Raw genomic sequence first — 12,187 nt, forward strand, 5'->3', positions numbered from 1 at the left:
GAAAAGAATGCAAAAAGCTTTTCTAGGTAGAGGTGCTGCTGAACTACCAAATGTGGACGTGGCGAGGATGTTATCCCAGAAGAAGAGGACACCCAGGCAAGTGCCTCGTGCTAGGATAGATGCCAACGTCCTGTTTGGAAGAACCCAGCATCATGAGCTTAGAAAGCTCATGAAACAAGGTAGGGGGAGTAAGGTAGCTGTAAGATCTAGATGTATGAGAATGTAGTTAACTAATTTTATTGTGACGTATTTGTTCGAGCAAGTATTGACTATATCAGTAACATGATGCAACAAGATTTAGAATATTATGTATAATAGATTTATTTTGACGCCTATGTGATAGGATATTGATATTATTATTACAAAGTAAGTAGATATTTATAATAATTTTAATATTTATTTTAGATAAATTTTATTTAACGTACTTTAAGAATTCGTAATATTAATTATTCCCAATCCTGTGTTTCCCCTAAACCACAACCATTATTTTTGTACGTATTATGACAATGACTTCATATACAGTTTGCAGTTGTACGGTTTATCGCATTCCTATCGTCGTTAAAAAAATAGAGATCTCTTAATTGCAAGTTTGCTCATGCAACGTATAATAGCGCAATCATTTGTATGGAAATGAATGGTTCTTTATCTTGTTATACAAGTAAGTTATTCTAACAAATCCTATGCTTGAATCTTCACGAAACTTAACATTCATACGAGATTGTGCATTGCTTACACCAATGTCATCACTGTTACCATGTAGAATACATTAATAACTGAACTCTCGAAAAATTTATTTTTAAATTTAATTTCGAAGAAAAAGATCTTATCGATGAAATTCAACTCACGGTCAAGGAAGTCACCAACTTTTCACCAGCTTTCTTCGACATTGTATCAACAATATATTCAATAGTCGTTTTAAGCATTTCCGTATCTTGACATTGGTCCATATCCCAGCGATGGCGACAGATCGCGAGAATCTTACCTTTGCTAATGAAGTGTAGCAGAATATCAATGTCACCCACGAAGAAGCCAGCTCCAATGCTGGCGAAACGTCCGAGTACTTCACCCCAAGGATACAGCGTACACCCCGAGGCCTTAGTTGGTAGCAACCACGAAAACACATGCAAATCCTCAAATATCTCATCGTCTCAAGGAAAATGAACGAAAAAGTTAACCACAGACATGCTTTTAGCCATTTTCGAAGCTGCCGCCGTGCTTGCAACCGCTTGGCAACTCTGCATCACCAACGCGGAAGGGAATCGATCCTGAAGACTGGCGCAAGCGCCCCGAAGTTTGGCACACGCCGCGCCTCTGCACAGGGACGTGATCACTGACAATTCTGACCAAAACAAACCAGTGAGCATGGACGCGTAGCTTCCAGGACACCGTTCCATTCATCCCCTTTCGCGCCAGCCATCGACAGCGTTTTAATCAACATGAGCCCTGGTCTAGGACACGATCCCCTTCCTTCGTACAATATCTCCGCCATAGGTAAGCAACAACCAGTACTATTTCGTTCGTTTTTCGTAAATTCTACTCGTTATTTTATCAATCGCCGTAGATTGGACTTAATTTTGATGAAATTCATCCGTAGGCAACACGGCACTGTGCTTATGGCAGCAGCCGCAGCATATACTGTTCCAGTTGGCGAACTTCTGTTTCATGTTGTCCTACTCGGCACCATCCTCGAGAAAAGGGATACTGTTTATGCACTCCGTCCTGATAATTGGTAAGTCAATGAAAGACGAGTGGGTTGGTCCATAAGTTCACACGATTTCCAAAGTTGTTTAACAATTGTGTCTTAAGTAACTAATCGTGCGAGAAATAATTCTTTGGACAAATTCTTATTGTTTTTGTATAATTACGATAATATTTTTCTTCGAGGGTTTATGTTGCTGTCTGGTTGGGCATGGCACGTGATATGTGCGCCGGACATATTCTTCTGGAACTTCAGTTTCCTGGTGTTAAACATCGGACAGCTGGTTTACATCGTCTATCAAATGAGACCCGTTCGATTCGATCCTGAATTGGAGGAAGCATATCATACTCTTTTCTACCCGTTTAAAGTAAAGTTTATTTTAGAGACTCTCTACTGAATTTCTAATTATTCATGACTTGGAAATGATGTACTGTGTATATCATCGAGTTTATTGCACGATAAGAAGCCGACAATGTTGTTAACTGTGTCTGTCGTCGAAACAGGTATCTCGATTGCAGTTCAAGAGGTTGGTATCTCCGGAATTTGCATCAATAATGTCATTGCACGCTGGCGAGGCCTACGCCATGCAGAACCTAACACCAACCGACAGATTAGGCTTGTTGCTCAACGGGAAAGTGAACGTCCTAAGCGATTCGAATTTCTTGCATCCCATACTGCCTTGCGAGTTTTTGGACTCGCCAGAATTCGAAAGTTCTAGGGCGTCCGTCGACGACAAATTTCAGGTGAATTCCGAGATTTATCTAAATTACCAGGTCGTTATCTAATTTTCGTATACGAATTTTCCGTTCCACGCCTTCTCAGTGTCGTTGGTATGCTTCAAGGCTTTCATTTGCATTTACAAAACATTACTGAGAATATAAATTTTATTGCTTCAACAAAGGTATCATTATCGATATCCGCAGACCTTGCTTTTGTGATTGTAGTATTCCTATAAGTGTTTCAAAGTTTTTTCGAAATGTTTCTAGACATTTGTACCGAGTACCGTGTTCAGAGTACCAATGTGCATTTAACGTCTACAATCTATGTTCGTTTAGGTATCAATCGTTGCGGCCAGTTCGTGCAGATATTTATACTGGCAGAGATCAGCGTTGGAATACCTTTTAGTCAAAGAAGCGTATCTCGCTACAGTTTTAACAACACTGGTCGCGAGGGACATAGCCACCAAATTGTATGCTATGAACAATAAGGTAGCCAAAATCGTCAATCATATTCAAGGTTTTTTTGAAAGACTTGCCAGTCACTGCACAACACATTATTTTCGTGTCTAATACAATCCACGTTTTAAGTGAACATTTTGCTTTCATTTTGACGTCTCGTCAGATTGTTACAGACAAAGGATCACATCTGGATATCAGGCTTCCTACCATCAGTGCAGGGTTAAGTATAAGCGGTGAATACAGAAGTCCAAGAGCATCCAGGCAGGCACTGATCCGTAGAAAAGAGTCCTCCTTATCCTCTGACAATGGTAATATACGAAATCTTCAAAAATCTGCAGAAATTAAATTAATCTTGTCAAATCGATCTCGTTTCAGTGACCACCAACATGAAAGATCGTCCAGTGAACAATCTCACGAAGAAGGGAGCACCAAACATGGAACCCCTGCCGGAGATGCCCTCCTGCGACGACTTGGCTTCTAGTGGCGTTGAGAGCTGGTTGGACTCATCCAGCAAGTACCACAGCTGCGAGATCGTGGATCAAGACTAGCAGGAGGCCTCCCTGACGCCTGGCACCTCCTCCGAGGGTGACAGCGACTAGTGCCGGCGTTTTCAATATGCCTTTGCATATTGAACAAGACTGCATTTTTTTATCAGGACTCGAAAAAATAAGAAAGACTGATGATCGTATCTGTGCACTCGTGAACGATCACAGCTCTGCGCTTCTAAACGATGAGAAGAATTACTCTTGCCACGGTGACACTTGTGTGCTGATTACAGTGCTAGAAAAAAGTGATTTTATAAATAATTCGAGACAATTTTTGTCTGCTCTACCCTTAGAGCTGATCATTAGTTGGGGGATGGAATGGTGCAAGTTTACTGGTTGTAAAGACCAACCCGTAATTTTTATTATGTCAACCATTAAATAACTTTGATTTTTATTTTTAGACACCTTTCGAATCAAGATGTCTCGAGGATGTATTATTTTTTCAAGTTTATTTCAGATCAAATGGAAAAGAATTTCTCTGGTCCATTTTTGACATTATCGTACCTGTTTTGTTTTTATTAGGGTTTGCAAGGAACATTTTGTTATCTATGATATTGATTATTTATTTTTCTCATAGCCAGATGCTGAATTTGGCGCACACGTTGTTGGATGAATGTAGAATTGTACAGATAGAATGCTTTCCTGAAAAGTGTGCTAAGCCTACGACGATTGTTATTTATAGCACGCGTCGTATATATGTAATGTTACATAATTTCCTTTCGGATTGGAGATTTTTATACTAGTCTCTTGGGTGCTGGAGTAGGTGTAATTGAAATCTTTGAGTAGATGCAACCTGGTTACCACATAATGATTCAAATGAAATGATTGATGCCTCGAAAATAATTGCATCAGGCGCGTCATACGATGCAGCATGATTATTAGTATAAATCGTACCTTTTCCTCAAGGAACAAAGGAAAGAAGCATCGATATTTAGCACGGAAAATTATTTATACCTGCCATTTGTACCTGCTACTAGATTTGCATTTATTTTATATTCATACTGGTGATATAGTGACATCAAGTGAGTTTGCTTTTGCTCTGTCAATTAATAAATATAATTACCATGTGCTACGTACAGATTGCGAGGCTTATAGTGAACATATCTTGTTTGAAGACAGTCTACACGTAGCAAGTATACAATTTTTTTAAGAGTGAGAAATAAGTAAAGGGAAATCTCTTGAAATCTTGAAGTAGAAGTTAAGTATGATTTTATTTTCGAAGAGATCGATGCACAGCAGCATTGTAAACGGAAATATTTCATTCTGAGTGTGTACATCTACCTAGGGAAGAAACGAAACGATCGGTAGCCAAACTTAAGCAGATTTATTCAGTAGGATCAGTCAGCCATGGGTCCACCATAGCTTCCATAGGACTTGGAACGAGCAACGAGTCCAAGAATCGCACAAAGAACGGAACGTATCGAAAACTCAGGTGCACTGTTCAAAAAGATTCGTCTGAAAGCATTTTTTCCTCTACTTTCGAGATGTTCCTCGTATATTTTAACGTATTATATATTTTACACGTAGACATACATGTTCGCTAAGATTTTGAAAGCTTCTTACAGATTCGCACGCCAAGAATTTCGATAAGTGTTGCTTGCTGGATCTTTCTTTGAAACAGTGATTACTCTAGAAAGTTGACCGTATGTTTGTAATAATTATTAATATACTTTATCTTAGAATACGTTTAAAGCTGGATTCGCGTTACGCGTCAGGCCATAGGAACACTTCTCAAAGGTTGTGAATAATTTCAAGCGTTTATTTCATTGATCGTAATATCATTCGACTAAATAAACTACGAAGAATTTTTTAACCGGTGGTCTATGGACGAACAATGCGAATCCAGCTTAATAACAGCAGGGTCTGGTGCAAATGCATTGTTAACTTTGCACAACAACGTCACTAATGGCAATATGAAAGCTCGAACAGGTTCGAGGTAGTTTGTAGCATTTAAATACGTGTTTTGTACAGATTTTAATTACTGTTTCCTTGTTAATAAACGATACGATGGACGAGAACGAGTTTACACGAAAGTTTGGTCACTTTATTATTTGCTGATCATCATTCCACTGTCTGTCACGTTTCATGTTTTGTTGAAAATAATGTTGGAATTCGTATCAGCCGTTACACCAAGTTTTACGGTAATGTTAATATTTTCAAGTGTTCGCAGGATCATTTTTCCTGAGAAGGCCCTGCGTGATAAGGTACAAGAAATAATTGTATTATAGTAAATGAAATATGTGTTTTGGAATAATTTATTATTAAATATTTTTGTAGCGGTGCAAAGAAGTGTTCCCGTGGAATACAACTCGAAATATGAATTCCGAAAATATAAAATTATTCTCTGGAAAAAAAATCTTTTCAGAAGTGTTACTAAATATTAATGATAGACATTTGATTATGTACGTATAGATACAAAATACTTCAAATGATAATTCGATACGAAATCGACGGGCGGGTGATGGCGGAGTGCAAATTTCTGGAAACAACCCTATCCATCGGAATCCTTTGATCTTAACGAAATGCCGCGATGCGTAACCATGCGCAGCATATCCCTGCTGACGTTTTATCGTACGGGTCAACCTTTAGAGAACCAATTAGGTCATTTGTTTTCACTGTCGACAAGGTAAACTGTTGCGACAACGACCATCGGCCATTGTTCTACGAGCCACGACGATTAGGCATACAAGTCGTCGACCCACATCACGGTGTGTAGCTTTCATTGGACAACTATATGTCAAACAACCCTAGCCATTTACGCAATTGTTCTATTAACTCACTTCGTTGCTTGGTTGCTTCGTTTATTGGTCGATTAATACTAATTTTGAGTTGAGATGTCAAAACAACGACGTAATATTTTAATTATTTCGGATATAGAATATAGATTCATAGTAGATGTAGTAGAGTCTCGTAGAGCCTAATATATTGGATGCCTTCGTCCCAGGTGAGCCCATTTGATCAGGCAAGCCTGTAATTATTTTGAGGGCTGTATAAATTTACAGTACATCAACCAGAGCCTTCTGACACCTGCCGAGAAGACAGGCAGCTTAACGTTAAATGAAAATTCATATATTCAAGATGTCTTGGTCTATATAATGTTACAGAGATAATTATTAAGATTTAACTGCAATGTATAAATTCAAAGGTTTAAATACGAGTGTAACGATTCAATATGTGATCGCCTCATGAAACTTGCAATTGTAAAACCCGCAGAGATATAAATAGCGATTCTCAACTTATGCTTTTCGAGCTTATTTGGTCAGAGGGTTCAATATCCTACAAGTCTGCTCGATAGAAGTGACAGAGGAGAAGCAGAGGACGAAACTGAAATAGTACATTATTCTGATCGTACTTATTCTGGCTCAACATTTCCTCTTACATCAGTCGATGTAGCATAAAGCTCTATATAAATAATTTAAATAGCTTGTTCTCTCGAGCAACAGAGTTCTATTTTTAACAAGATTTCCATTTTCCCATAAGAAACATACACTAGGACATCTAGTTTAACTTCCATTTAACTTTCTAATTCAGAAGATTTCGTACGATTATTAAGGGCAACGCATACGAACAATTATTCCACAGCGATTAAGCCGAAGCAACTTGAATTCACACACAGCTAAATCGCTGTACATGATCTGCGTATAGATCGAGGCAATCCGATGGATTGGCAAAACCAAATATAGAGTGGCAATTAACATTTGAAGTATTATCTTCTCGTTTAATCCCGTCCGTGGGAGTATTATCTAGCCTAACTCGACCGAAGAGCCACGAAATTGCACGGATAGACGAAAACGGCTCGGCAGTGTGCACTGAAAGAAGATTGATCTGACGGTGAAATACTCTGGCCAGGCCATCTGCAAGTCTAATTGCCAGCAAGTTCGTCGAAACGACCCAATCATTGTGCCTTCGATTTTCCTAACGTTGAGAGAAAATCTGTGATTCGTCGGACCTTTTGCTATCGATCTCTTTATATAAAAGGCTCCAAATAATTGAGGAACGTTAATAGAAGCTTGTACAGTGATAAACATCGATACACACTCGCGAGGAGAACATTGTATTTCTGTACATTCAGGAAACTATCGTTATCGCTGTCATAAAAAATAAGTCGAAAACGCAGAGTAAAGATTTTTTTATAGAAGGCTCGGTTTTCGAGAAAATCGATTTGTGAAGTACGTGTGCTACGCGCGCGCGCTTGAATGGGAAGTCTGAACTTCACGCGTCCTTCTGCACGTCTGTGTCTCATTTATAAATCAAATCGACGGAGTTAATTATATGAAACAGTCCTAATAAACTATCACCTCGAAATATTGGGAACAAACTTGGTAAATATGAATGGCCTTCGAAATAAATTCGAAGAAAACACTCGCGTGCCCCAAACAATGTTTACATCAATTTTCTCGAAAACGGTGATATGTATTGGAAAGGTTTATTCCATTTTTTTTTATTCAGTTTTATGCATAGAATCGTTTACTTTTGAGATGCTTTTAATGGTATTCCCCTAGCATTGTATCGCGAGGCAATCATAAATTGATCGTCTTTACAGTTTTAACATGGGTTCTCGTTTTCCTGCGAAGTATTGAGAACGTATAATATTTCTCCTTCTGAGACAACTTCGATGTTGCACGTACCCAGCACCCACGTACCCAGCACCCACGTACCCTCCCACTGAAACGCAACGTGATACCCATACGAATTACTCCTGTTTCGCGAATTACTATCTTTTATTTATTAGAATCAAGCCATCGCGATTAAAGTGCTTTTAATAATAATAACAGTAAAGCCAACACCGAAAGAATGGATCGCGATGAAACCTCCGAGAAAGGTAACAAAAAACACGTTACAAAGAAATGAAAAAAGAACACGTGACGCCAGGAATCCATTGGGAAAATAATAGTTGTAGGTGTAGCGAACGTATCAAAGGGGTGCTGGATCGAACGAAGGGTGAGAACTAGGGACGGAAATAGGGCGAACGTGTATAAGTAAACAGGAACGAGGAGATATGAAACATGAAAGTGTTGAAAAATAACGGAAGATTCCTAACACATTTATGAAAATCGTATAGACAGATATAAGTATCCCTTCGAAACGACTTTAATGTTAATACTTTTTTCGTCAGGAATTTTTTTTGTACAGAGTTATTTTTCCAGGAGTTTCCTGTTAGTGGCTGTGCTCTAGAATCCCGTCTCGGGGATTCTCGAGATTTTTTAACCAATTCCTGTCCTCGATTCTCGAGAAGACAATTTTCGAATACTTCTAAACGTCTGACTTTCGAAGAAAATTTCTAAGAATCTTGAGCCTGTTAAAAATCTTTTGCGGTACATGTATGATTTTATAAATTAGTGCGGACACCAGTACCAAACGGATACCTAGTCGAGGATGACTCTCGATTGACTCGGGTAATAAATATTTATGAGACGCCTGACGGACCAACTTTAAATTTGAAAATGATGAAAAATGCATTATTATGCATAAAACCGCCACAGGTATAAAACGAACAAACTTTCTCGGTTCCTGGAATATTTACGTTCGGATATAGAATTCGTTTGAGCAACAAACGAATGAAATTTGTATTCTCTATGAGAATGATTCTATGAAATACAGTGATTAATCTGAATAATTAAGGAAAGCACACTGCGCTACAGTTATGATCCGCGGTGTATATTTTACATTAATCTCTATATAATTCGAGTTCCAAATTGTCCCGACTACTTCTCTCCGCCCCTTCGATTCCAAATTCACCACTGCGGATACACCTCGAATCATCGAGAAATGCAACCACGGGTGTGAAATTTCATCCGACACCGGAACATCCCGTCCGTGACACCGAACAACAGCCAGGAAAGTAAAAGCACCAGCTCCCGAAACAGCGAGTTCCCGACGCAGCGAAACTCTCTTCCCCGCTGTGTGGTAGAAAAAGTTGCAGAGAGGGCAAGAGGGCAAGTGGGCACGGGGATAGGAAAAAATCGTAGTGCTCGGCACGTAAGTAAATATAAACGGAGCAGAGACAAGAGCGAGAAAGAGCACAGCAAAGAAGAGGGCAAGGGTAAAGTGGTAAAGGGATGAGCCACTGGATGAAGACCGACCGTCTGGTGGGGAGGAGGGGTTTTTGGTGGGGTATGAAACGAGTTTCGTGGGAGTCCGCGAGATGATGGCATGTGCTGCCACCTACGTGGAGGGCGTGGCGCTAGTTCTATCGGAGCTTAGTCTAATGAGAGCTTTGGCACGCGTCGCACTACTCGGGAGCAGCACTCGTGTCGCTTCGGCCAGCCGCGTGAGAGGGAGAGAGTGACAGAGAGGGTTAGCTGAACAGAGACAGGGATAAGCTAGACACGCTAACGTTGCGCGCAAGCTGGATGGATAAGGAAGCTGAACGTTAGGGGAACGGAGACGGAAGTGCGACACGGACGCGGTGTGGCAGCGGAGGGATGGGTGTATGCGTGTGATCGACGGAAGAGCAATGTCGCGGAGATGAATGAACGGATCGCACGCGATTCGTCGCGATGACATCGACGGTGCCCGAGCTGAGGACGCGGCACGCGTTGGCGCCGCCAGGACGAGGGACAACGGAGCCAGGATCACGGTGGTGAATCGGTGACGAGGACCAAGTGGCGGCAGTGACCATGGCGCCCCTCCTCGCATGTAAACAGTGCTTCACGCTCAACGCACGCCTCGAGAGCAGCGTTTCACCTGGTGCCGCTACCGTCGTCGCTACCGCAGTCACCCTCGTTCCCATCAATCCCGACGAACAACCCTCGAGGTCGCGACGCTGAGAGGATCCCAGACGTACCCGAGGCACGACGGTATGGACGGAAGAGACGAGTCATGATTCTCGTCCTGCTGCGCTGCCGTTGTCCTCGTCCTCGTCCTCGTCCTCGTCGTCGCCGTTGTCGCCGTCGTCGTCGTCGCCGCGCGAAACCGTGCTGCTCCGAAACGTGTGTTGTTTGTTGATCCCGTCGTCGAACGTGTGTATTGTGTATATACATGCGCGTGCAAGACGTTGAATCGAGACCTCGAGCGACGCTCGAACGTGATTGATGCGTCACGCATACGACTGATAACAAGTGGTGACGAGCGTAAGAAGCGAGTACGTTTGCGTTCGTGTTTCGTATTTATTTTGGTTCCAACGGTTTCTAGTCTCCTTGACAGAGGACTCGATCGTTCTTGTACGCTTCGGGGTAGACACATGTTAGTCGGGCGAAATTCGTTGGCGGAGAACTGCGCTACGACGAGCTCGAACGGGTTCCGGACTTTTTTAAGGGTTTATAAGCTTCGTGTGTTTTATTTATTCGACGAGTGTTTGGTTTTATCGACGAAAGTGAGGAATCGTACTTGCGTATTTTTCTAGACGGGTGAAATCATTTTTGAATCTGTTCAGCGTGATGTTACTCCGAATTTCGTGATTCTGGTAGTTTTTTTTTTTTTGGCATCCTTTCTCGTTATGCACTTTTCTCCTAGTTAATTCTTTTCTCTTGTTAGCGAATCTGTAGGCTGGAAAGACACATGGGGTCGTGGAAAACTGGGCTCCGACGAGCTCTAACGAGTTCCGACGAATTCGAGAGTTCTCTGATGATTCAACACGAAAGACGCGTTTCTTTTTCTTCAAATTATCGAGAGTTCTTTCACTCTATTAGTTTTATTGACGGATTTACAGAGATATGTGTATTTTTTGTTGAATTTGTACGAGTTAGTGTCACATCAAATTTTCGTGGTTATTTTCTGTTGCTTTTCTTGCCAGCCCTTCTTCGTTAACCTAATCATTCTTGTAGACTTAGAAAGACAAACATTACTTCCGATTGTGTAGACAAATTTTGACGAGCATCAAAGAATAACGAGATTTCATTCTCCTCCGTCGTAGATGTTTTGTCTTCGTTAATAAAAGTGAAGGAAATTAGCGTACTGCTGTAGCTGTTGAATAATTTGATAAGCATATTAAACTATTTATCTTGTTTATTTTTACCAAGCACGTTCACTTTGCTGTTTCGTGAGAGCCAGGTTTTCGTTCAATAGGAATCGATACGCTTCCGCAGAAAGGACTTGGATGTTTCCACGGATCCAATAGGGAGATCTTCAGAACTCAATCCGAGGGATGATGTAGAAACTAAGGGTTGTAGGGATCAGAATGAATTCTGGTGCAATCGGGGCAGTTCGATGAAAGAAAACCTTCCTAAAGTTTACATCGCTCGTTCCGTCCGAGAGATTAAAACTCGGAGAATCGACTATTAATTTTGTATCCATGAAATTAAAGAAAAATCTTGTAGGGGGATGTAGCGAGCGATTAGAATCGGATATCGACTTTTGTTTCGCCAGGAGACGAGGTTCATTGTCGAACGTGTGATGTTTCAGACGAATCTGTGGCCTGTTCGAGTTGCAAAAGGAGTCGCGAAGTGCAGTGACTTTGCACATTGACGAACCATCGCGAGTTTCGCGAGTGTTCGCACGCTAACAATCGATTACGAGGCTCGATCGGACGTCCGTGACTCTGTATAAATCGTTCGGTGAAGAGTTGGCTAGTGAAGCAAGTCAATTGCAATGGTGTTGCACGAAGTGATGACCTTCTACGTTGCCGAATTGAGAAGAAGATCAACACCTTTGTGCTGCGCCCCGCTCTTGACGAATACGCACAGAAGACTGAGGTGTATTATTCCGCACTCCAAACAACATATCGCTTATCCACCATAAGGTAAGACACGACAATTTATTCAAAAGTCCAGCTTTATAATAATATCCTTATTGTATAATACTGTCCTTAGACTAAAATTTATCAA

General features: G+C 41.1%; 3 protein-coding genes across 14 annotated transcripts in view; all 3 read left to right on the plus strand.

The window, feature by feature from the left end:
* The window catches only part of LOC128876882 (uncharacterized), an 816-nt gene extending 550 nt beyond the window's left edge, over positions 1–266 (plus strand). The window contains exon 2 of the mRNA XM_054123681.1: positions 27–266. Within this exon, the coding sequence (XP_053979656.1) occupies positions 27–226 (200 nt within the window). The 3' untranslated portion in view covers positions 227–266. The remainder of the gene's footprint in view (positions 1–26) is intronic.
* A 1,037-nt stretch (positions 267–1,303) lies between these two features.
* Positions 1,304–5,434, plus strand: LOC128876880 (popeye domain-containing protein 3-like). The gene is made up of 7 exons (XM_054123679.1): positions 1,304–1,491; positions 1,595–1,729; positions 1,885–2,066; positions 2,203–2,442; positions 2,755–2,907; positions 3,041–3,185; positions 3,253–5,434. The coding sequence occupies exons 1-7, from the start codon at positions 1,437–1,439 to the stop codon at positions 3,423–3,425; spliced, it is 1,083 nt and encodes a 360-aa protein (XP_053979654.1). The 5' UTR covers positions 1,304–1,436; the 3' UTR covers positions 3,426–5,434.
* Positions 5,435–9,645: 4,211 nt separating this feature from the next.
* LOC128876416 (blood vessel epicardial substance-like) overlaps positions 9,646–12,187 on the plus strand; it is a 58,706-nt gene continuing 56,164 nt past the window's right edge. For 3 of the 12 annotated variants that reach the window (XR_008457022.1, XR_008457023.1, XM_054122762.1), the window contains exons 1-2: positions 10,526–10,827; positions 11,766–12,102. The gene's annotated coding sequence lies outside the window, so the exon portion shown is untranslated. The other 9 variants (XM_054122771.1, XM_054122763.1, XM_054122768.1 and 6 more) reach the window with 9 other exon arrangements.

This window comes from Hylaeus volcanicus, chromosome 5, assembly GCF_026283585.1.
Source record: "Hylaeus volcanicus isolate JK05 chromosome 5, UHH_iyHylVolc1.0_haploid, whole genome shotgun sequence".
Taxonomy (NCBI): domain Eukaryota; kingdom Metazoa; phylum Arthropoda; class Insecta; order Hymenoptera; family Colletidae; genus Hylaeus; species Hylaeus volcanicus.